General features: G+C 40.3%; 1 protein-coding gene across 1 annotated transcript in view; it reads left to right on the top strand.

The window, feature by feature from the left end:
- The window catches only part of LOC140925309 (cilia- and flagella-associated protein 65-like), a 34,612-nt gene that overhangs the window by 8,974 nt on the left and 453 nt on the right, over positions 1–25,185 (top strand). The window contains exons 14-50 of the mRNA XM_073375313.1: positions 200–273; positions 387–455; positions 973–1,059; positions 2,178–2,261; positions 2,745–2,799; positions 3,140–3,225; positions 4,196–4,249; positions 4,614–4,686; positions 5,604–5,668; positions 5,988–6,091; positions 7,151–7,199; positions 7,632–7,721; positions 8,099–8,152; positions 8,941–9,026; positions 9,231–9,315; positions 10,605–10,699; positions 11,350–11,413; positions 11,615–11,780; positions 12,466–12,594; positions 13,338–13,494; positions 13,927–13,995; positions 14,482–14,610; positions 15,288–15,372; positions 15,900–15,991; positions 16,821–16,887; positions 17,180–17,368; positions 18,570–18,683; positions 19,110–19,265; positions 19,553–19,696; positions 20,914–20,973; positions 21,127–21,183; positions 21,276–21,486; positions 21,966–22,143; positions 22,492–22,611; positions 23,072–23,270; positions 24,295–24,467; positions 25,183–25,185. The exon at positions 25,183–25,185 is cut by the window's right edge and continues 453 nt beyond it. Of these exons, the coding sequence (XP_073231414.1) occupies positions 200–273; positions 387–455; positions 973–1,059; positions 2,178–2,261; positions 2,745–2,799; positions 3,140–3,225; positions 4,196–4,249; positions 4,614–4,686; positions 5,604–5,668; positions 5,988–6,091; positions 7,151–7,199; positions 7,632–7,721; positions 8,099–8,152; positions 8,941–9,026; positions 9,231–9,315; positions 10,605–10,699; positions 11,350–11,413; positions 11,615–11,780; positions 12,466–12,594; positions 13,338–13,494; positions 13,927–13,995; positions 14,482–14,610; positions 15,288–15,372; positions 15,900–15,991; positions 16,821–16,887; positions 17,180–17,368; positions 18,570–18,683; positions 19,110–19,265; positions 19,553–19,696; positions 20,914–20,973; positions 21,127–21,183; positions 21,276–21,486; positions 21,966–22,143; positions 22,492–22,611; positions 23,072–23,270; positions 24,295–24,467; positions 25,183–25,185 (3,772 nt within the window). The remainder of the gene's footprint in view (positions 1–199; positions 274–386; positions 456–972; positions 1,060–2,177; positions 2,262–2,744; positions 2,800–3,139; positions 3,226–4,195; positions 4,250–4,613; positions 4,687–5,603; positions 5,669–5,987; positions 6,092–7,150; positions 7,200–7,631; positions 7,722–8,098; positions 8,153–8,940; positions 9,027–9,230; positions 9,316–10,604; positions 10,700–11,349; positions 11,414–11,614; positions 11,781–12,465; positions 12,595–13,337; positions 13,495–13,926; positions 13,996–14,481; positions 14,611–15,287; positions 15,373–15,899; positions 15,992–16,820; positions 16,888–17,179; positions 17,369–18,569; positions 18,684–19,109; positions 19,266–19,552; positions 19,697–20,913; positions 20,974–21,126; positions 21,184–21,275; positions 21,487–21,965; positions 22,144–22,491; positions 22,612–23,071; positions 23,271–24,294; positions 24,468–25,182) is intronic.

Here is a 25,185-nt window from a genome sequence, read left to right on the forward strand (position 1 = left end):
GCTCTTTTCCAAAGGTTTCAATCACAGTGATACTGTCTCATACCTGTGGACGTGCAATGTTTAGGGTGTAGTGTGTCAAACACTTTGTAGTAGCTAATACACTGGACTGCTTCTTGACATAAAATTCAGGCTCCATGGAGTGGGTAGCTGAAAAAAAGGTTTTTGATTATTTATTTCTATCGTTATCTTTTCAATTTAGCTGTTCTTCAGAAGAAGCATCTGGATCAATACCAAACTCATGTTAGGCGTGGCTTGTCAAGAATCTCACCTGAGGTAATTACCATTACTATAATGACATTTGATTTCAGTAGCTGTGTAATGCCACAGTGGCAGAATTTTTTTCACACGAAGATTCTTTTTTTCATATTAAATCTTTCTTCTTGTAGCAACTCAATGAAGATCTGAAGGCAAGCAAACTTCAGCTTGATGAAGATGGAGCACTGATGGCAGTGGAGGTTGGTATCGACATATCACATTGTTCTGTTTTTAACCCTGTCACTGCCAAATGTGTCCAAAGGTAAAATTCGACAAGAAATCCCAAGTTCCATTTTGTGAAATTTTGAAAAACAAGTAGCACCATGTCTAAGTACGGGTAGAGAGGTTTCATTTGAATGGTCACTCCATAGGGTTTCGTCCACAGATTCAAAAGTTAGAGCTACCTTACAAAACCCCATTATTCACTCTGGCAGTGAAAGGATTAAACAGCAATGTCGTCAATATTTAGTGCTACGGGAATATTAGCCTGTGAATAAAGCGACCTCACATTGCTCCTTGTTGCTGGGAAATCTTGGAAAATGCTAACAGCGAAGGAGAGGAATGAGAGTGAGCTGTATTCCCGGCTAGGGATAGATAGGAAAGAAGTCAACTAAAACTTAAGGCCAATGTTTTCAAGTTTGACACCGTTGTTTGATTAACTTCTGACCAGTTAGGTTACTCTCTTGTTAATTAGAATCATTTTTTACCTTACTACAGACCTCTTCATCTGCTGTTGTCTTACCAACCATGTCAGATCTGTCTCCCATGGAGGAATTCTTTTGTCATGCCTCAGTTGGAGAAACTGTAAGTGCTAGGAAACTATAAATTAGCGCTTTCTCCATTTCTATGTCTTTGAAAAGAGTGCGGTCAACGAGGCCTGAAAATGGCGCGTTTTAGCTTTTACCAAGCTTTGCATGATTTTGGAGGGAGAGGAATGTTTTCCACTCCTTTCTGTTTAAACGACTGTAATCCATCACAGGGATACCACCAGCAGTATATCGCCATTACATCTACGGAAACAATACGATGGAACTGTCCAAGATTGTAGCCTGCGGAGGGGAGGGGGGGGTACTCAACAAATGTTTATACGGGGAGGCTCGGCCCCGAGGTCCAACCCCTTACCCTTTAATATACTATTTTTCCCGAAAAACGTACCCCTTTCGTATACCTTCTATTGACAAATGGGACCCCTTTCACATACCTTGTTTAGAACTTTGGATCCCCCTTAACTGCTGTAAATGCAATGTCTTTTAAATAGAGCGGTTTTCACTTGAGTGTCGAAAAGTAATTGGTTTTGCACTTTCTACACGATGCGATTGGCTTAAAAGATTCGCGCCACCTTTTCATCCAATCAGAAGTAAAACCAAAGCCAATTGTGACGCGCTCGCATGCATTTTCCCGCGCTTTGCGTCAGCCACATGTAATTACTTCGAGTTTTGATTGGTTCAATGTATTGTCTGTGTCCTATGTGATTGGCCAGAGTAATTACTTTGGTTTTGGTTTTACGACACTCAAACGAAAACCACTCTAAGAATCAATCGCAAAAATAAAACGTTTTCTCGACTTTATTAAGCCATAAAATTCATCTGTTAGCCCTTTTGGGCCCTTTTACAGAGCCAAATGACAGATTCTCTACCCGTTCGTATACTTTAGACAGTAAAATCCCTACCCTTTCATATACCTGAGGCCTGAAAAAGATCCCCCTTTCGGCCGTAGCCTTCCCGTATAGGCCATTGTAGGGAGTACCCCGCTAGGGGTTTGTAGTCCATCACAGGATTACCCCCTGTAGTATTTTACTATTCCCTTTACAGAAACAACGTGATCACCACGCTTGAACGCAGCCCACCTGATGTGAGGTCCACTAGGTCTTCATATCTCCACATTTTATAACTTTAACCACCTCTGTTACATTTGATTTGCAGACTGCGGTCGTTCCACATGTTAGTTTAGATGTTCACCATGCCGACTTTGGACAGTTACAGGATCCCAACGCAGTGGCCCAAAAGGTACAGTTCTTTTCTCTATGAGTAGCTTTAGAGACAGTGGGTGGGTACTTACTATTTACCAAAAGTGTCCGAAAAATCCGGTTGGAAAAGAGATGAAACACCTTTTTTTGGTCTTTCCAGCGGAAAATGTCCGGGTGCAACGGAACATCTGTTTCTCCGGAAAAATGTTCCCGCTGGGTACTTATCATGGGACAACCGGAAATTCAAGTTGTAAATCCAATGTTTCGCACCATCCCGTTTAAGAAGCGTCAGAAAACATGGGCTGTGATTTAAGGCGAAGCACTTCAGTTTTCTTTACTTGAGTCCTGTTTAGCTGATGTTGATATACTCTGCAGGGTCGTTTGACCTCCCCTACCGCGTCGAATTTTATAGTTTTGTGTTTATCCACAAGATTTGTATCCGGTTGGTTTGTGTAATAGGTGAGCACCTAGTGTTTTATTGAAAATATCATGATTTTGATTGGAGATAATCCTTCGCTTGCAGACAGTCAACATCACAAATCATACAAGAGGGAAGATAACCTGTATGTGGATGAAAGGTACGTCTTGGCTTAGTTTTGGTCTTGTTAAAGGCGACAAGAATAGCCTGCAATCTTAATCTCCGGGGTGCTCTAACGCATGTTTGGCACATATGTAGTCAGCATTCGTTTGGACTTCCACTAAGAATAAATGGAATGCAAAGAACGCAATCTGATCACGTGCGTTTTGACCTTCTATCACGTGAAACTTACGCAAAGAACCAGCGTTGAAGCAAGAGCTTTTTTGGTCTTCTGTCAGAAGTCTGTAACTCGCTCGTACTCACTAACATTTGGTTATCACTAGTTTAAGCTTTCTAATTTTTTTTTTAACGTTAGGTTCTTTGTGTTTTATTTGTTGCAGACACAAAAGGAATATTTTCTGTTTCACCTGAAGAGTGTGATATTCTGCCTTTAAAAACCGCTTCATTCAGATTGACGTTTAGACCTGTGAGTATAGAGTACAATTTAGCCTGTTCTTCTTTCCTTTACAATCCCCTGCGCGAACAATGGGGAGTTTATGTCACGGCAGTCCAGTTCATTTTGTTTAATTTTGCCAATTACTCGCCCTCGATCGCTATAGGACTCAAAGTAAGCAAAGAAATTACATGTAAATGACAAAGTCAGAGATTCGAGACAAACAAATATGTCTCCTGAGCATTATTTTTGAAGTTGCAAACAGCAGAGATAAACTTTGAAAAACTGTTAGGCTGAACAGTTTTCAAAAACCCCAATTTTAATCCGTTTCAATCTTCTTCAGTTTTGCCCATCCGTGGCATCTGTTGTATCTGTTGTGTTATTTTAACCTTCCTTTAAAGTTTTAAGCGGTTATTTTTATGTTTCTCTTGGATTGAATGGGCATTTTGTAATTTCCTAATTTGGCCGAATTTCGTGACACAGCTCCTTTAAGCAACAACGATGGCGACGGCTACGGAAAGGTCACTTAAAAATGAAGTCGCGCTGCTTCAAACTTTATCGCGTTAATTTTGTCTCGTTCAATTCGTCAAATGTTGGCAATTTTATCTGGAGTTGAATTCTTAAAGACTGTATCGAAGTTCAGGAAAAGAAAAAGAAAGTCATTGCCTTGTGTACACGTCCTCCACAAAAAGTTCAATTAGGCATTTTCACGCCGTAGTCGTGCAGTGACGGCAAAGAAATGTACAAAAAAGCGTGATGCACGTGCAAAGTTGTTTTGCCAATCGAAACCTATTGCTCGGTTTTATGCCGTTCTCGTTGACATCGCCGTTATCGTTGCTTAAGCACCCTTACAGGGATCATGTGAACGAAGTGTTCGACGGCTACCTATTCAACTCCAGTTACAGCCCGAATTTTTCCGGACATCCCAGGGATGTACACTTACCATGGCTTGGACTGTATAGCATATTAATCTTTTCTTTCCATTTTCTCTTTATTGTTTTAGAATGCTGCAAATCAGTTTTTCAGTGCTGATCTGGAATGCTATGCATTTTACAAGGTAACGAAATAATCTAGGTAATTATAAATGCCAGATCTGTGATAACTGTAAGAACAAAGAACGCTGATCGTCACCACATAATTTTGTACGTCAATTCGTGCACTTTGTTGGTGTTCAGGATGGATGATTACATAACAGTCGAACAGGCCAGGACATCACGCGTTCCTGTAACGTAGGGTTTCAAGAAACCTTGCGATAAATCAGTTACCGCTAGAGCGTGGTTTTAGCCGTACAAACGTGAACCTCAATCCGCAAACCTAACGCTAGGCACGTGACTTCTTGACGTTCGCGGTTTGTGGGAACTACCGAAAAACCTTTCTATTAACAAGGTCTCTATTACAACTATTTTCGTGTTTTGTTACAGAGCATGAGAGATTATCGGCTTGTCGAGGATGCTACCATGTGCCCCCCTTGGTGCTTGACGTTAAACACGACAGGTTTGTAACATTGTCTCTCTATAGACTATAAGGCACTTGAATCATATACTGAAACGCCCAAACTCTTGACTCTCAGTAAGTTTGTTTTCCAGCTGATTTTATCCCTCATTTTTCCTGAGTTAAAGCTCGTTTGTAATATTCTAAGAAATTTAGCCTGTGTCGCAGACGTAAATTAACCTCGGTCAGTAACGTCTACGAACGGACGGACTCAGCGAATTGCCGGAAGTGAATTTCGAATTTCCTTTCGCCTTGATTGGCAAATCGACAATGGCTTTTCTAACAGACCAATCACGGCGCATACTCAAATCCTGGTACTCAGGTGAGGGCCCAGAACAAGGATTTCGGCGCTGTTTCGTAGACAGACTTAACCAGTGTTTAGTTTCGTGTGTGACGCAGGCTAAAAAATTGTGTTATGTAAACGTTTTGCTTTTCTTAAACAAGGTTGTTTCTTGACCTTTCTTCTAAAAAATATTAAGGGTTGCTTATTATAACTAGGTTAAGCACGTTAATAGCCATCTGCCATTATGCCAGTTGAACAACAGTGTCAAGAAATGATATTATAGTACTGTACAGTCTTAAAAAAATATTATTGCTGTAAAACAAGTAATAATAAAAGATCACGTGCGTTCGACTGATCTAGACCCCAGTCTCGCTCTCTATTGGCAAGTTGGCGATGATGTCATTCGCCTCTGCAAAATCTTCGGGGTGCCTGGCAGCTGTCTTAAGATCTGTTCCATCAACGACGTTTGTCAATACAATCTCACTCCTATCTGTACTAGGATTGCGTTCCTCTGCGTCGAACATAACAACCCACTTTAAAAACAAAAAACAAAACTACAATCTGTTGCCAACAATGCAATCTGTTGCCAATTGTCATTTTAGAAGATAAGTTTTAATAACAGGTATTTTATTTTTAGGGCACACTTTTGCATTAGGCACTGAAACGTTTATTCCTAGAAGTCAATTTGATACCAAGCACTTGGTAAGTCTTTTTTTGTAATTGATGTTATTTGTCGTCTCACGATAATAAGTAACCTTTACCCCTCAGACCCTTGTTAAGCTGATAGATAGTCCAAGGTGAAGAGCTATAGGCTTACCTATATTCCCGGCTGACAAAAAAATATATGATGTCTCTAGATAACTTGATGCGACAAGTAACTTACACGTTATGTTTTATTAAGTTATGTTGAGTTATTTACTCGCAGCGGAATCCTTAATAGAAAACTGCACATTAAACTGTTGCTAAGTAGTGACGCTCAAACAGCTGCCAGGTCTGAAGGCTTCTCTCTGTGTAATAACAGGTCTTCCCAGCTGTCACAGTGAATGCTGTTTCATACAGAACTCTGTTGCTAAGCAACACGGGACAGAATCCCATCCACTTTGCATTTGACGATGATCCGTCAGGGTATGTATGCCACCTGTAAATTGGAAAATTGATAAGTTCGTAAGAACTTGTGGAGACGTGTCCGTGCGTTCTAGGTCGAATTGGAATTTTCAAGTGTTGGTTTTTAAGAAGAGGAGAAACTGGAGTACCCGGGGGAAAAGCTTTCGGAGTAGTATTGGAGAGAACCAAAAACAAACTCAACCCACATATGGCGTCAACGCCAGGATTTGGTGCTCTCACCACGGCGCCACCCTCGCTCCTCCATTCAAATTTAACAGAATCAGTTTTTTTAATAGATACTTTAAGGTTTTCTGTTGACATTTGAGCAAAAACAGCACTCGACTCATAAATAGAGTTGACCCTCCAATGGCAACCACCTGCTATATGCGACCACGTTACCAGTACACCAAAACTCGTTTTTGTCCTTTTCAAAGTATAACAGGCGAATTCTCCCGTTAGCGACCAACTGCCGGGGTTAATTTTATAAAACTTTTACAAGTGAAGCTATTGTTTTCAGACTCTAAAACAATGGCTACTCTTGTAAACTACACTTGTAAAAGTTTTATTAAATTGACCCCTGTTCAGGATGGTTCTCAAATCAGGATCCGCCACAATCTCTACTATCCTTCAGATTGCTGGATCCTTTTTGGCCATCTTCTTTGGGGATTAGAACGTACATGCGGCAACCAGGCCCAAGAAAGGAGTGTCTATCTCGGCAGTCGTTGTCGTAGTGATTGCCACGTTTCTTTCAGCGATCATGGCAATCGTGTAAAACCAGTCCTCCAAATCGGTCCACCTCTGTACAATGAAAGTGATCACCTACTCCTCCCCTAAGTCCCATTTTTGCCGTAGGTGAGAAGTAAGCTTTAATGTTGACTTAAAGGAGGGGTAGGTGGTCAGTTACCCAGAGACCTCAATTGATGCGTTATAATAACTACCCACCTACCCCTCTCCTAAGCCAACATTTTGCCCCAGGTGAGAAGTAAGTGTTAATGTTGACTTAGGGGAGGGATTTGTGGTTAGTTACTCAGACCCCTCAACTGATCCCGTTTATTGACTTATGGTTTGTTTCTCCCGTAGAGAGTTCACATGTAGGCCCAGAACAGGGCTACTCACTGACAAATACCAGGTACCTTCTGTTTAAAAGAAATTATATTTCGTGGGGCTTACAAATTTAAGCGTCATCCTATATAATGTATTTGACAAATGAAAGTTGATGTAACCAGCAGGGTGGGGTGGGCAGGATGAGTGACTTCTCCTGGAGGAGTCTTTGAATATCGTCTTATCCGGATATGGAAAACACCCCCCCCCCCTCCCCCCCACCCGTCCCCTCCCATTCAGCTCTTGAGAGTTGATCTAACCACGAGGGAAGGAAGAAGTTTTCAAATAAACAGAGGGGTCTTTGAATATTGCTTATCCGGATATGGGAAGCAAATATTTCCCCACCACTCACCTGAAATCTTGAAAACTTAAAAGTACGCCTTTGCTAACCACAAATAGTTAGTGATTTCAAACGTTCTAAGCGTCTGTTTTACTGTATATATTTTCCCTTTTTTTTCAGTTGATCGTGTTTAAATTGACGCCGTCTGAAGCAAAAACCTTTAAACACACGGTCAAGTGCAAGCTCAACGATGCTGATAAATTCACGCAGGTTTGAAAAAAAGTATTTCTTGTTTTGTTTTCTTGCGTAACGCAAAACTAGTGATTGCATTTGTGAACACAGGCAGAGTAGCACGTTACCCTGGTACCAAAATTTCTTGATCTCAACAATTTTTCTTGACAGAGTCGACCATTTACATCTTCGAACGATCGAAGAAAAGTATGGGCCTCCGTATTGTTCTTGGGGGGAAGCACACACAGGAATGTCACGCATATCAATTTTTTTTGCCGCCAAAATTCACAGTTTTGCGTTATAGACGTAATTTCGTAACTTGCTTATGGATAATTTAAAATTTAAGTTACTTTCTTTTTGGATTGAAAAACATGGTTGCACAGACTGAATGATCATGTTATGATTTGTCTACGCAGGAGATCAGCCTTGTGGGATCCGCTGAGATACCCTCCGTCAAGCTTAATAATCAGGTGATTTTCGTAAGAAGCGTTATCACCCTTTGCTTGCAGTGAACCGTTTACTGTTTATTGCCCATGTGTTGCATTTCCATCATCATCGTCATCATCATCATCGTCGTCGTCGTCGTTGTCGTTGTTGTCGCGGTCGTCATCATCATCATCATCACCACCACGACTACCACCAGTATCATCATCATCGTCAGCATCATCATCATCATCATCATCATCATCATCATCATCATCATCATCGTAGTCGTCGTCGTCGTCGTCGTCATTATTTTAATCATCATCGTCGTCGTCGTCGTCTTCGTTGTTGTTGCTGTCGTTATCATCATCATCATCACCTCCACCACCATGCGGACGCATCCGAGACAGAGTTTGCAATGCGCTGCCACGAGTCCTTGACCATCCGCCTTTCCACCACACCTGAATAATAATACTACAAAGAGCAGCTGATCAGATAAACAAAAAAATTCCAATTTATTGTGCGTCTGTTGTGAAAATGTGTTAAGTAGATTAAAGGACGTCCTACCACGTTTTGTCCTTTTTCAGAGATTCATAATTGAAAGGACTCATAAAAGTATCGTAGCGCTCAAGTTGATCGTTCGTATTGGCTCTATCTTACGCATTTTCTAACAACAAAACTTTCTGTCCTGGTAAACAGCTTTTGTTTAAATTTTTTGTTGGTCCTCTCTTTCATTAACTGATATAATTTTGTAAACATTGTTAGAACTGAGCGCCATACAGCTTGATTTATCATTTTTTCCGAAGGAGCTCACGTTACGCTTCAATTCTTTCAGGGAACTGTTTACTTCAAACCCACCTGTCTGGGTACAGCATCGACCAGAAGATTTAAACTGAAGAACACTTCCAGGATTCCGTTAAGGTGAATTCCTAATGAGTTTTAAAGGTGAATGCTTTCTTAGCGTTGTGTTCGTTTTACAGAGTTTCCTCGTTACTCGACCCAAGAAATTGTGCCCCAATGGTTGAAAGAAGAGCCTGCTCCAGCTTGGCGGTTTTGTACCACGTGAATGGCTAGCTGCTAAAGGCCTATTCTTTACTGACTATTTCAAACTTTCTTGTTCGTTAGATTTTCATGGAAGATCCCTGGTCCTCAAGTAAAACATCTCAGCATAGATCCTTTACAAGGAATCATCCTTCCCAATGAAAATCAGGTATGCACCCCACCATCGGTGCTTTGCGTCTCAAACAGTAGGCCCAGTGCTTTCACTCAATAGGCTGATTTAAAAACAGAACGGGAACGTCCTTTTGACGACGGGGAAGCGCACAGAAAGGACTAAATTCGACTTCCGGTGCCCATTTTCCACTCTGCCGTTGGTCAAACCAGTTGTTTGATTTGCGCGCGCTGTTGTCAACTGACGTTCCCGTTCTGTTGCTAAATCAGCCAGAAATTATCCAGGTATCGAGAAGTGGAGTTTAGAACGACTTTGATACGTTTGGAAAATCTAAGGAGACACTTTGTTAAAGGGACTGTGTCACGTGTCATGCCTGTCTAGTTCATTTTGTTAATGCCAACTGCACTTCCCTTAGTCTCCTTCGCTCCCGTTCTTAGGGTTGTCACGCAACGCTAGGAGCGTTGCGTGACGACCCCCAAAACTGCTGCGAGGAGACTACGCTTCTCTATGCGCTGCTGAAACTAAACGTTAACAAAGAAATGTTTTGTAAACGACAAAATCACGGCTTCGTATCCAACAAATATACTTCCCAACTGAACTATTATATCAAACCAGGAGAAACGTTACAAAAACAAAAATGAACTTTGAAAAACTGTTAGGCTAATAAGTTTTCAGAAGCCCACAATTTCAATCCCTTATAATCTTCAAGTTTGTCCATCCGCACCTACTTATGCATTTGTTTTGTTATTTATACCTTTTTAAATGTGTCGAGCGATTATTTTACGTTTCATTCAATTTGGTGGCAGTTCCTTCTATTAGAATTTTGATAAAATTCGTGACGCAGCTCCTTTAAGTACTTGATATAGCTTCAGTCTCCAATAAACAGTAATTCCTTAAAAACCTGAAAGTTAGGTTTTCACATTGATGAGAATTTGCCTTGAACATTTTGTTCCAACCAACTTGTTCTTGTTAATCCTCATTTCTTTGATTCCGCGTGGGAAGACCAAACTGAATGATTTCTCCTCCAATTTGTATTTGCAAAGAAAGTGAAAATTGAAGCAATGCATACCTCGTACGTGGTCAAAAAATAAAAGTATGCCAATTTTACCATCACTGTAAATTTTCAGTAGGGCATTTTGCCCAAATTTTGACATAAATATTTCGGCAATTACTTCTGAGACTTAACTTTCATGATCGTTTGTGAATCAATATCTACCACCACTAGCTTTGCCAAATCTGTTGAGCTCTTATAGATGATTAACACAGTGTGGAGGATGTTTTTATTAATTATTGTCAACTTTAATTATATTGTATTTTTTTTCTCATAGGCTCATACGTTTCACTTCATTCCTCTTGAAGAGGACAAGTACCTCATTAAGTCAAAGCTAACCGTGAAAGGATTGCAAACAGATGCTCATAGACAGTACGTATAAATTACTCCCGATGCACGCATACAAATTGTACCTGTAAATCAAATATAAGTCAGTCATACATTAAATTTACCTCATGATTCAGAATCAGATGTGGTTTATCGTAAGAAAATCGTTTTTACGACATTGGTATAACTAGTAAGGGTCTTTTCTGAGATTAAAGTCCAAATTATGACGAGACGAACTAAACTCTAATTTGGGTCGACCTCAATTCAGTTAAGATTGTCTGTTGTGTCAGACGTCGAACTTAAGACATGTCGAACCTATCAAGTGAGTCAGATCAGTTATAAATTGTTCCCGCGCGAGGTTAATATACATTATCACACAAATTTTTAATTTACTAGTTTAGTTCGTCGCATGTGAAGATCGACGTTTGTCCCGGGGACGATCTTCAGATGTTCTATCCGTCTGAAGCAGACTGATAGAGCGTGTTGGACGATCCACACTCATTCACACAAACTTAACTGAGCCAGACGTCGAGCTTTTCAAGAATTTAACCCACAAAGTTTGGTTCGCCTCATGAAAAATTTTGATGTTTGGCCAAGGCCTAAGGCATTTTGAAATGAACTCGGAGCGTGAAGCTTATAAATAGGTGGTGAACTTTCTTTACTCATTGAGACAATTAACTTCTCTAATTTTACAGAACAGCAGATGAAAAGACCTATTTAGTGAGAGTCATCGGGGAAGGATCTGTTGGGGAAATTGTGGTATGTATTGGTTATTTGTTTAAAAAATTATTGCGGAAAAGCATTGCTTTGTCATTTTCGGGAACTATTGCTTGTACTATTGCGTAAACTCCCTCTTGACGATTTGCACGATTCATCAAGCTTTGCAGTTGCCAAAGATAACCTGTGACTGGGACTGAGTGTTTTCTTAGTATTTGTTCAAAGGCTCTGGTTTCTTTGCAGTGTTTGGAAGACTCAGTGAATTTTGGTGACATTGTTGTTGGTAGTTCTGCATCTCGAGAGCTCACAATCCACAACAACAGTGACTGTAGTCTACATTACAATCTGTTCATTGACCAGGAAGTAACGGGACCATATGACGACGACCAGACCGCAAGAGATATTCTAGGTAAGCTACTCTTTCCATATAACAGCCGAGTGAAGTTTATCCTCTAGACGTTAAACACTTAATGACTGGTCCCGAGGGAAACAGTTGATTTTGTTTCTCGAGAATCTCAATGTTTTTTCGAGACAGAGCCGAGGGAAACATTAACTATAAAATTCGAGGAAAACAAAATTAACTGTTTCCCGAGGGACCAGTCTTTAAGTGAATTGTTATATAGCCCACGAAGAAGAAACTTTTCGTTTACAAATTTATGAAAATAAATAACGGGAGCGTTCAACATTCGTGGGTAACAGTGCACTGTTACCTTCTGACGTCATAGATTTGCAATGTTGCCCACTCAGAGATTTTGGCGGGAAACAGTTTAATTGTTAGATGTCATGTGACCTCGAAGTAACCAATGAGAGCGTGTGCAGTTGGGAAAAAAATTTCCAGTGTTGCTATACCACTGAACTACGGGAGACTCCACTTTCCATACTGAGGACGTGTCACTACGAAGATCTGAGTAGTACGTTTGATTTGTTGAAGCAAATTTACAACCAGTTGAATTTCTGCGCTCGTTCCTCAGACTTCATCTGGCGGGAAAACCAGTGTTGTCTTTGCGAAATGTTGGCTTTCTTCTCAGGTTATGGAGTACTGAATGTGCTTGACTCTTTTTGCTTTAATGCGAGGCTTGTAATCTTATCTTCAGCTCTAGAAATTAGTAGCCAGAGTGGAGTCATACCAGCAAGAACGTCCCAGAAGATAACAGCAACAGCTTATCCGTCAAGGCGAATTGCCTACCAGTTTAAACTCAGTTATGAACTTCTTTCAATGTTTGGTATGTATGCGTTAGTCAGTCCAGGGCCTTTTTCTTTTTCCGTGTTGTGCAGTGTTTAAAGATGATGTTACACGAGACGATTCGCAACAACACTTTTTAGCGCAACACAGCGTTGCAACATTGTTACCACATTGTTTGGAATAGTTACAACATTGTTCCAACATTGCAACACAGTGTTGCGCTAAAAATCGTCGTTGCGAATTGTCCCGTTTAACATCACCTTAAGTAGGCCATTTCCGGGTTGCCTCAAGCCTCTGTCTCAAAGCGAGGCCAAGTGCAAAGCCATTGATATGAAAACGTTTTTTATTCTCATGCGAATAAAACTCATTTTTACAAGAAAGGTTTCGCACTTTGCCTGGTTTTGAAAGTGATAGTTTTTGGAACTCGGAAATGGCCTTTTCTTTCATTTCCAAAAACAGAATATTTTCCTAATTTGTTTGCAAAGTCCGTCATTTGATGAGTAAGATTTCATTTTGTGAAATTCGAAACAGGCTCCCATGAGAAATTTTCTCTGGTGTTAGTTAACTAATTATATCTATAGCCCCTGAGAAGTGTGAAAAAGAATGCAACGTGCTTTAAATTATTCTGGTACAAGGTTTTATCCACTGAAAATTAAAATTACTCAATTTCCTAATGTATTCCGTCTTGCGTTGCTTCACACCACCTCTCTGACTTCAAGCCATGACGAGTAAGTATGTCGAATTATTCCGGAATATGTATTTCTTTATGATTTCTTTCGGCAGATGACGGTAAGCCCTTCATAACGTGCTCCAAAAGACAACTTACTGAACTGCAGTGCCAGGGAGTTTACCCGACTCTTTCTGTGACTGACGCCCGCTGCTTGGGTAGCGGCAAAGGATACAGCAAAGTTCACATATGGAGTCTTTTTTCACTTGAGAGGTAAGCCGTGCGGATAACCTTTGATAAAAAAAATCGGCTGATGTATTTTCTTAAAGAGAAAGTCAAGTGCGCATGCAGCTGAAGACCGTATTCGGCTTTCTTTGGAATACAAGCAAAGTATTTAACTTATCAAATGGCTTACTTATCTTTAAATGCCTGGCTCATTGCCACATTTTCCTTGTCACTGGACTTCGTGATAGACGTTTTCATGACTTTAGAGACGTTGGTAAAATTCAAAGGTTGGAACCAAGAGAACTGTCCTAAAAGACAGTTCTCTTGGTCCCGAACATGCCAAACCTAGATAGCGGTAGGTGTGTATAAAGAAAGTGCGACTGTAGTGGTTTTAACCACATCCCCGAAATGGACATTGGCGATTGGCTTACTGTTATAGGCAGCCTCGTTTGATGAAAAATGTCGTCATTTTTGTTGCAGTCTCAATGAATGTCTGGAATCTGATCCGTCTCCTTCTGAACTTCTTTATGCTGCAGTCACAAGACACAGGTTAGTAAAACGTTGCCAGTAGACGCAGGCAATGTAGTGATAAGCAGAAGGACAAAAACTCAGTGGCTTGTGTGACTTAACGGACTTAAGCAAAGATTGTAATTGTAGCTGAAATTGTAACACTCGGTACATTTATAGCAGTCACAGAACCGTTTCATGGACATAAATGACTGATAAGGCTGAGAGATAAAGCCAAAGTGTTTTAGAAGAAAATGTGTGACGTTTGCAGTCATCACCTTTTGTAATTAATGTCAAAAGCGTGAAATGAACATTGTTGCTTTAAGTCCATATACGTTTCTAAGACCAAGCGTTAGTGCCTTTTTACAACTTGCCATATCAAACCCTTCATACTTTGTAATGAGTTTATTTCACTTCCAAGTATTTCTCCACAAACATTCAAACACTTAAATCGTTTTATTTGTTTAGATCCAGGACTAAAATATCTTTCAGCTATCTTTTAAGCTCACCAAATGTTAACCTCTACAGCACAAGACGCAGAGTCCCTGTCAACACAAGAGCCATAATGGACTTCAACTTTGGTGCTGCACCTCTGGGTGTGGATCCTTGTGTGGTGCATCTAAACTTAAAAAATACAGGATCAGTTCCTTCTGAATGGTAAAGGCGATCTATCTATATCTCTAAGATATGTCTACCCACAGGGGAAAATACTAGGGATACAGATTTTAATCGATATGTTCAAATTTAATATGCTTTTCTTTTGAAATATAATTAGCCGTTAGGTCTGTGCGTTACTAACTATGGCAAACGCAATGATGTCAAAAGGAGTCTTGAATCTTTTGACCCTTTTTAATGATAAACATGTAATATAAGGGTAAGTTTGAAAAGAGAATATTGACGAGCTCTGAGGAAATTTCGGGTGCCATGGCCAAATTATCGCATACAAAATATTCTCAGCCCAAGATGATAAGTTGTTTAATTTTTTCATACCGAATAGAATAAGAAGTGACATCACGGTTAAGAGTATGTTCTTACCTTCACTTTGTTATCAATCAGTTCAATTTCCTGAGGCAAAAGACATAAATTTAATAATTTATCTCGTATTTAAATTCAAGAAGGAGCGAAAACATTTTCCCCTTAATGGCTGCTGCAAGTCGCAGGAACGCTTGCAGTGCTTTCGTCAGACCAAAAGACCGTATGCTCTTTGACTGTTGGGTTGTTCCACTACATCAATCCCTGTTGACTTTCTGCATTTGTATTTGATTTGCTAGTTCTTATTTTGTTATGTTTGAAGAGCTAATATAATGCAATGATCCTGTTTTACTTCATCACAGGGCATTCTTGTTCCCCAGTGATCTTCAGCTGGAGCTCGAGTACTGGGCCGAGACAGGGGAATATGATGAAGATGAACTTCATGAGGTAAGACATCTTGAACTTGAGTAAATTGGGCAAATTTTTTGGCTAGCATTATATTCCATGATGATTTGTCACTTTTACTGGCTATGCGATCAATTTGTGCTTCTTTCCAAAAGAATTTAAGCGTGACCTTTTATGTACTGTTCACCGAGAGTTTTAAACCTGATAATACACAACTGCAAGTTTTATGAACGGCTTCAAAATCTCTGAAAAAGATAAATTCATTCTGCACTAATGTTTAGATTTAGGGTTATTTTGGACTAAAATATTGGAGGTAAAGTTTGGCCGTGTCTCTATCATATATAAAGACACTCATCTTTTGTTTTTTCTTTATGAATTATTAAAGAGTTTTTGAATGTCAAAAAACAATTAATCTTTACAACACCCATAAATTGCAAGCTATTGACCAGGCAATTGCAATATGAAAACGTTTTACTTTGCATGTCTGAAATTAAACTAGTTCTGTTCACCACGTTGTAAAATTAAGTTATATTTTCTTTAAACTCTATTATTCGTTTTTGCACTCCCAGATGCAGGTAATGGATAATAAATTATTCAGCATTGAACCTCGAGGAGGAAAGCTCTTGCCGGGAGAATCACACACAGTGACCCTTACTTATAGGTAAGCAACTTTGAAATCTGTTCAAGAAAGACTTCGGTATTTTGCAATCACAAACTGTTGCCCTTCCCTATAAGTAAACGCATTTGTAATCTATACAAGACACATTTCAGCAGTCAAAGAATCCAAGAAAAAGGCGGATAGAATAGCTATCATTATGCTACTAGCCTGAGTATCAGGCGTTTCTGGGGCTATTATGCTACATGTCATTGGACCATTTACATTCCTAGAGCCAATTAGAATGGTGCAATTAACACTAGCTACTTCTGGGCACGTCAAAATTACAAATCTGAGTTTTGAACAAATAACATGTATATGTTCTAGTTAATTTTTCATCTCAGGTAATTTTTTTTATACTTTTGTTCCAACTTCATTGGGATACATTACCATTGAGATAAAAAATTAACTACAACATATATACCTAATTCAATGAAGGTTGATTTAGCAATTGGTTATTGGCAGTTGGGTATTTGGGCATATGGAACACACTGCAATGACATACTTGAGTGACCACCAAACAATAATTATCTTCCCAGGGTACAATTCCCAATGCCCAAAGGCCCAAAGCAACCTTCACTGAATCAGTTATGTGTATAATGTTGTAACGACGTTTGGTCTGAGGCAAAAATACTATGGTGTGACCATTCGTAAAACACATTAGACGCACAGCTTTGCAATATGTCACAAGACAGTTTGAGATTTCCTGCATTTTTTGCCTAGTTCTTACACCTTACTTTTCCACCCACAATTAATACAGATGTAAGCATTTTTGTGTCCTTTTGTTTTAGATTAGTTGAGTTACTAAATGTTGTTTTTGTGTTTTTCTTACTAGCCACACAGTGATTGGTACAAACAGGCTTCCGGTGTTGTTCAAAGTTATGAGAGGGAGAGAAATTCTGGTAAGATAAAAAGATAACATTGTGGGGAGTTGTTGCGTCCGTTTGCGCGTAGCTAAAAGTTTGACCCGTTCCAAACTTTCTTTTGGCTTCTGATTGGTCCACTGAATATCTTATCGTTTGTGATTGGCCAGATTGATCTCTTTGGGTTTGGTTTCACAATTCTCCCTTGAAAACCAGGTTAAGCCTGTAAGTGAGGCATATGACGTAATTTGTGTGAGCGTAATTAAGGCATGGAGCTGTAAGTTACTGGAATGATTATGGTGCAAGCTAATCAAAGTTCCTGTTGCTTCAGGTGAATTTCGTTGGTGTGACTGTGGATCCTGAAAGCTACTATGTTCACTTTCCTACCACTCGACACCTGTTTGAGCCTGTTCCAGTAGGAGGAACCTCACCTCCAGTGCAAGTATATGAGCTTTACAATGGAGGATCCCGAGCTGTCAACTATGAGCTGGACATGGAACCACTTGCACAAGTTCAAGCTGTAAGTTTATTCGTTCATTCCCTCTCTAGTAGGGCTGTCATTACGGTTTTAAATGGCTAGTCTCTCAGGAACAGCAGCCGGTCATTTACCCCACTGTTCCTCCTATATTTGTTATGTTTGACGTATTAGAGAGCTTTAGATTCTGAGACGACGACGACTACGAGTATGGGATTTTTTCAACACTGAATATTGCTCTCGCGTAAACCAGCGTCATTTTGGCGGGAAGACGTGATAGCCGTCGTCATTCTACTACAAGTTTTAGCGAGAATATCGTAGTGGCGGGATCAAGTTTTCAAATGTAAGAAGTTTTATCATCTTGCTATCGGAAGAGGGCTTTACCCCCTTCAGTATAAATAACCGTACAAACTTTTTTGGTGAAAACAAGTAAAGTGAAGCTTTTCAGGGTGTCTTTTTTTTCTTGAGAACACGCGCAAAAACTTTAAGTTAAATCCCGTACTGGTACTCGTTCTCGTCCTCAAATCTAAAGCTCCGTATTATTAAACTTAAAGTAGCCGGCTGATTTTACTGCAGCAGCCGCATAAAAATCTCACCGCCTGCTACTAATGGCAGCCCTGCTCTATCCTACGGGTAAAGCTCCCCATTTGAGAATGGTGAGAGGCTTAGGATCTAAAAGGTCACGCGCAAGCAGCGAGCGAAGTGAACTGCCATGGAAAGGTCAAATCTTCAATAGCACCTGTTCTTTGACCCTCGCAATTTGCTACTGTAAAGAGCTTGCTTTTAGGCTACCCTTGATGGATAACTTTTGTTAACAGAGGGTTGAAGAGGTTTCCTTTTCCCCTATTTCTGCGAGTGAAAAGTTAATTCTAGTACTCACTTGTCCAGCTGTTGAAGGATCACATAGAACATTTCCAATCTGAGCAGCTTCCATATTGATGATGCTGATGATGTCGATGATGATGATAATGATGATAATGATGATGATGATGATGATGATGATGATTATTATTATTATTATTATTATTAGAAGTGTAGATTAGAAGTGTGATTTACTTGATTAATAAAAAATAATTTATTATTGTTATTGATTATTATTATGATTATGATTCTTGTTATCGTTGTTATTTAACCTGACTACCAGGCTTTTTTGAGGGGGATGAGACAAATCACTTTTACTATCCTCAACCCCGTAAGGTAGGCTTCATACTCGCCTTATTAATTGTTATCCTTTTCTTCTGTCCAGCAAAACTATGGCTGTCGAATCTTTGAGTGCCTGAATCCATCTGGAGAGATTCCGCCTGGATGTTTTGCTCTGATTTACTGGCAGTTTGCTCCACTTGAAGCAAGAACCTACATGGTCAGTCTAAAAGTATTTTAATTGGTTTACTCTCTTACAGAGGCAGTTAACTTAATATCAATTTGACCAGGAATGGTAGACGAAGAACCTTGATGTTCCATCTCTGACTCGTCATTACTTAATTAAGTGTCCACAGTCTGTTTTCATAATTGCTGTGGTTTACATTACCACTTGATATGAGATGGCCAAACATTCTCGAGCTACTTTTTTCACCAATCAAAAGTATTAGCACAAGCAGTCCATGAACACTGAGCACACAGGTGTTTTTCACGCGGTTGGTATTCGTCTCCAGTTCTGATTGGTTCTATGGATTGTGTGCCTTTGCTTTGATTGGTCAGCAAAGAAAAACACTTGTACCTTTTTTCCGGCGCTTGACGGTGGCTTTATGTACATGCCTTGAGCTGTGATTGGTTCGTTGCTTTTCAGGTGGATATTCCAGTACGTATTGTGGGTGGTGAAACAGTCCTGGTTACGTTCACTGGTGTGGGGTACGACCAGAGGATCATGGGAGACACGCTACCTGTGCGTGACATGGGTTGTACCAAAGTACCGGACAAACAGGTCGTGCAGGTTCCCAAACAGGTTTGTGTCTCCGTTACAGTCTTTAAGGCCCTTTACCCGTTGCAACAGTATTGTATAAATTAGCTTCAGAGTGGTATTTTAAAGTGATTAATAAAAACAGATATAATAAATAAAAATCAATTGTAAATAATCGCTCAATTCAACTTTGGCTAAAGCGGGATTATTAATAAACTATATATATCTATCTTGTGTGAACATTAGCCTTATTGTCCTAAGCTAAAAGGCCTAATCCTGCAGGGAACCGGTGCAGTGTAACCGCAAGTAATAGCATTGAATTTTTTTTTCAGCTATCTTACCTGTCAGTGGAATGCATTTCGTTTGGTGACGTTCCTTTGTATGCAGTTTCGCATCGTATATTTTTTCTCACTAACTCATCAAAGGATCACATCATTTCCTTCAGATGGCTGTTAGAAGGATCAGCATTGGAACAGGTACAAGTGAAATTATACACAGGCAACCCATTCTTTTTGAGCCGAAAGCATCAGTCATATTTAAAAGTATTTTCATAGCCTGTACTGCTGGGCCCGGTTCCTCAAACGATCGTTAAGTTTAACCCACGATTAAGCCAAATTTTAAGAACGGTTTTCTTGTGTGAGAAAGTGTAACTCAAGCTTACAAAATACTATTGACCGACCCTTTACTCTGAGATACAGTAATAATAATACAAAATGTGGATCAATGTAGGTTGTGCCCACCTACCTCTCCCCTAAGCTAACATTAGGGGAAAATGATGGCTTAGGGGAGGGGTAGGTGGGCAGTTTCCCTGAAACCTAAATTGATCCCAAAATGTTACTCTAAGCAATGTACCGAGGCGTAAATACAAAATAGTGGAACAAAATTTTAATCCCGGATTAGCGCTAATCGGCCTTTCTCTTTGGCTACGCTAGTGTTTTTTAACCGCGATGCTGAATTCTAATAAAGTCAAGGAGTTGGAAGTGCCTCCTTCTTTACCCTCAGGCATAACCCTTGAGTTGATATTTGTACTCCAATCTGTCTTCCTCGGTGACAAAATCAAAGAAAAAAATCAAAGGCAGTCTCGACATTACGAACTTAGACAAGCAGCTTTAGCTCGCCCCCCAAAATGCCCGCATTGTAGTCTAGTATTTTCTCGGCGTTTGATGGCATATTAGCCCATCACAATCCTATCCCCGGGATTTTAGTCCTGGGCCGAGTTGTTCAAAGCTGGCTTAAGATAACCCAGGGTTAGTGCAAGATTTGAAATCAGATTTGAAAGCTTAAAAAGCAGTTCATTTTTAATTCTTTTTGTCAACAAGTTTATGATTGGAGGCTCTAAAAATAACAGAGAAAATAATCCGAGAAAATGCTTTTGATCACAAGAAAAAGAAACCCGGATTAAGCGCTAATCGGCCTTCGAACAGCTGGGCCCTGGTGTGTATTTATAGCGCTTCTGCCTGGGTATTTAGTGTGGATTACTTAGCTGCTAGCACAACACAATTAAACTGCAATATATTAAAGAAACCATCCGACGGGCCGTTTAAGACATTGGAGGGTTTTTCAAGCAAAAAGGCGAGGACGAAGGTGACAAATTACTCATTTCATTGCGTTTCGTGGAGCGTAATTTTGTCCTCTTAGCTGATCTTTTTTTGTGTGTGTTCATTGGTGTTAACCTCTCTTGGTTTCTTTAAAGGTGGTTATGATAGAGCCTGATCAAGGTTTTCTGAAACCACAACAAACTGTTCTTCTAAAGGTTGGTGAAATCCCCTGTATATGTATCCTTCTTTGCTGTTTGTTTTCCTGGAAAATGTGCGATGTAACATAACAATCTTACAAAAAGAATGATGTTTCACTGTTTATTTTATGATAAGTGTACATTATGCCTTACAATATTTTGTTTTTGTAGATTTCATTCTTTTCATGCGGTCCCCCATCGCACTACGACATGGATATCGTCTGTGAGGTATAGCTGCTAATTCGTTCTTTATACATTTGCACTCATAGCTAAACTGTTTTTGAAAACCGCACTAAGAGTTGTTACACATTTGTTTGTAGATTGTAGACGAAACCGAGATGGCTGAATACAACCACAAGTTGATATGCTGGACAAACATGAAAGAGGAAAAACAATACACGTTCACCATAACGGAAAATGACTTAAAAAGACCGAGCTCAGGACCACAGCTTAAATCCATCAAGCAACCCAATCGATCAATATCCTATTCAGAGGGTGACTTGCGGAAATACCAGGCACTGCCTCCAATAGGTTAGACACCAAAGAAGTACACTGAAGCCCCAGTAGTAGGGGAAGACGGGGGTGGGAGCTCGGGGAAATAGGGGGCGGTAGGGATACGGGAGGCGGAAGGGGTTATCTCTCCATCTGAGTAATTTTGGAAGTCACTCGGCCGCACGTCCGCCCATCCGTCGACACCACAGGGTAACCAATGTGAAGTCACATTTTCTAGCTAGTGTGGAAGCCTGCAACCTGATATTGCACAGTCATGTTGTGGTCAATTGACAGCTTTCAAAACATGGTATCTGCTGACCAGTATCACATAACCCCATTGCTGGCTCAGCTATCGACCCATCGAGGCTACGCGTTTTTTTAATGAAGTTCTGGGCTGACAAGTTACTAGTTTTTAGCTGATCGCAGGCTCAACTCCCAGTGGATTTCTTTGCAATGGCTAAATTTATATATTACGGAATGTAACAATGAAATATTTTCTATGTATGGCTGTTTTGTAGGTTCACCCAGGGAGACAACAAGGAAGAAAAGAGGCACCGCTACTCGCCAAGAAACACCACCCCCACCAGTTCCACCAGAGACATTTTTACTTCATCTGGGAGTTACCGCTAGGACTCATTCAATTGGGGAGTTTAATAGGAAGTTTTCTTCGTCAGTGGACAACTTTGTTATTGACCAGTGAGTCGTCAGAGTAACTTACATTTTCCGTCTTTGTTACAGAGTTTTGTGTTCTGTAGAAGGTAGATACACCATTAGATTTGTTGCGTGTAAAATGTGTTGCGCGTATGGTTGCAGAAGGTAGACGCAGTAAGGTTTTTTATTGCGCACAATGTTACGGTAGACGCGCGAAGAAACGTGCTGCGCGTGATGTTGCAAAAGGTAGGCACACGATGAAATGTGTAAGTAAGTAAGTTTGTTTGTTAGAAAGTGAGTTAGTAAGTTCGTAAGTAAGTAAGTAAGTAAGTAAGTAAGTAAGTAAGCAAGTAGAACGAAAGAACGTAAGTGACCTCTTTTCTCATTTTGCAGACGTTACGTGCTGGCTCAGGGGTCTGTTGGTAATCAAGAAAGGGAGGAACTGTCTGCTTTAGTAACCTGCTCAAGACCCGAGATGGGAATCATTCAAAACGTTCTCTCGATTATTCTCAGGTAAACTAAATAAATCACAATCTTTATTACTTTAGCTACCCTGAGAAAACAGCCGATATTTCTCGACACCACCCGCACTGGTTTCCCCGCGAAATGACGTCTGAGAAATTAGCGTAGAAATTCCATACTTATGACTTGCCGCTACCCAGATCTGCATAGTGCTTCTGCTTGAATGAAGCAAATTTCCAACCAATCAGAAGCACTCCCCAGATCTGGGTAGTGACACGTCACCACTATGGAATTTCTGCGCTTGTTTTCTCAGGCGTCATTTGGCGGGAAACCACCGGTGGTGTCGCGAAATGAGGGTTGTTTTCTCAGGCCAAAACTTCAGCCTGCTAGGAACTATATCTTTGTGTGTCTCTAAATTCCCTTTGCGTCGTAAATTGACTCCGCCCCTTAGAGCTGATTAGAATTCTGTGTGTAACCTATATGTATTATATACCGGTCTGTTTGCGTGTAGGGGTCTTCTGGATGACGACAATTTTCATCAGAGAATGGCCGAAATAAGCCAGGAGCCGGTCCCCTACTTTAGACAGCTTTGTGAGACACAATACACCACTAGTTCCAGACCTTCTTCGGCCAGCAGTCAAAGTAGTAACCAGTCCCGCTCTGGGGAGAAGGTCAGTGGTGAAGTGGAGGCAATACCAAGTACCAGTCAGGTAGCCATAAAGATCATGTTGAGGGATCTGTATCAAGAAATACATCTAACTTCAAACAGCTGGAACAGTCACTAAACTGAATGAAACATAAAAATAACTGTTCAAAACATGATAAGACGATATGAATAACAGAGTAAATACAAAAGGAAACACGGTTGGACAAACATGAAGAAGATTGAAAGGGATTACAGTTCTGGTTTTTTGAAAACTCGTTAGCCTAACAGTTTTTTAAAGTTCATTTTTGTTTTCTCAAATATTTGATATAATCCTTGGGAGACATGTTTGTTTGACGCAAAGCTTTGATTTTGTCATTTACAAGTAATTTCTCAAGATCCATAGCGAATAAAGACACGTAATTGGCCTTTTTTCACAAAATGAACCAGACCGGTTTTGTATGTTACTCTTGTTCGGTTCTAACAGATTTAATAGGCCTAGCCTGTTCACCGACCCTCTATTTTCTCTTGTCGAAAAAAAAGAAAACATCGTCTGTGTACAGGCTATCATAGGCCATGAAGCGTCTATAAGACCCTCCGGCAGCTGGTGAGGGGTGTCTTTTTTCCAAACATGTTTGAGATGTGGCTAAATGTAAGGAGGAAACTTACTGTGTATCACAAGAAGGAGGAAGAAGAAGCTTTGGGTGTGGACAAATTTTTGAACGGGCGAATTTCTTACCTGGCAAACCGTTTACACGGAAGCGCCCAAATTCTGTTCCAGATTGCAGTACTCTTTTCACGAGTCCATACAAATATTTGCATAGTTTCATCACTAGAATGGCTGAAACTTGCGCGGTTCCGCGGGTCCCGTGTAAACGAAAGGCGGATCCGTGCAAGTTTTTGTCCGTTCAAAAATTTGTGCGGACCCGTTTTATACGGCGTCTTAGTCTGTTTCACTTTCAATGTCGATCGGTCAGATTAGCACCTCCTAAGGGACCTTGGTTTCTCTTGGCCATTAGTGAAGTCCGTGTAAGTAAAGCTGTAAAATCAAGATATTAGTTTAACTCGTTTTACTCATGTTGTGTCGACAGCAGCCAGTTGGTGAGCACGCCCAAGATGATACAATGACAGAGGAAAGGGCTGTGAGTAGAACCCATGAGATCATACAGCGCACCTCACAGTCATCACTCTCCATACCAGACAGACTTATAGAAGCGGGTGGAGATCCGGAAATGAACACAGCACAGAGACAAGGAGTGCGCAGGTTTGTAGTCATGGCAACATTTAAGACTGACAAGTAACATTTGGCCTGAAGTATCCAAGCACTGACTGAAGTGTACTACTGACCGGTACATTGAGTGTAACTCGCATACAAAAAAAAGGTGACGTCATCAATTACACATCGAACGCTGATTGGTCCACTTTTGTGACGTAGTAGTAAACCCTGCTCTCTGATTGGCTACTGGCTAGAAGTGACCCTCTATACTTCTCACTGAATTGTTCAAAGCTCCGTTTGCTGTAGCCTGCGAAGCGCAGACGTATTTCCGGTCTTCGCTTTTCTCCCTTTCTGTATTCTTGCGCAAAAGTTAATGAGATTCCTGCGCAAAAAGCGGTCTAAAACATATCTACTATACTATCTAGACGGGGGAAAGATATCAACTACAGGGTCCTGGAGGTTTAATGGACTAAACGAAGATAACCTGAGATCAGGCCCAATTTGAGCGGCTCTCATACATTCTCTCTAACGGCTACCGCTAAAATTGGGCTCTCTTTTCGTTTCGCCATGCCCGACGGAATGTTATTTTCAAAGCGAAACGAAGATAGAGCCTGATCTCAGGTTAAAACGAAGACTCTTTTGCTTAGCTTAAAAACGTATGTAATTTTCAGAGCTTAAATCTCTTACATTACCACTCATATGCACAGATGGGTATTTACCAAACCTGTCGTATTCTGATAGTTGTTTCTCGTTTTTTTGGTAGGCT

The sequence above is a fragment of the Porites lutea genome, chromosome 14, assembly GCF_958299795.1.
Source record: "Porites lutea chromosome 14, jaPorLute2.1, whole genome shotgun sequence".
NCBI lineage: Eukaryota > Metazoa > Cnidaria > Anthozoa > Scleractinia > Poritidae > Porites > Porites lutea.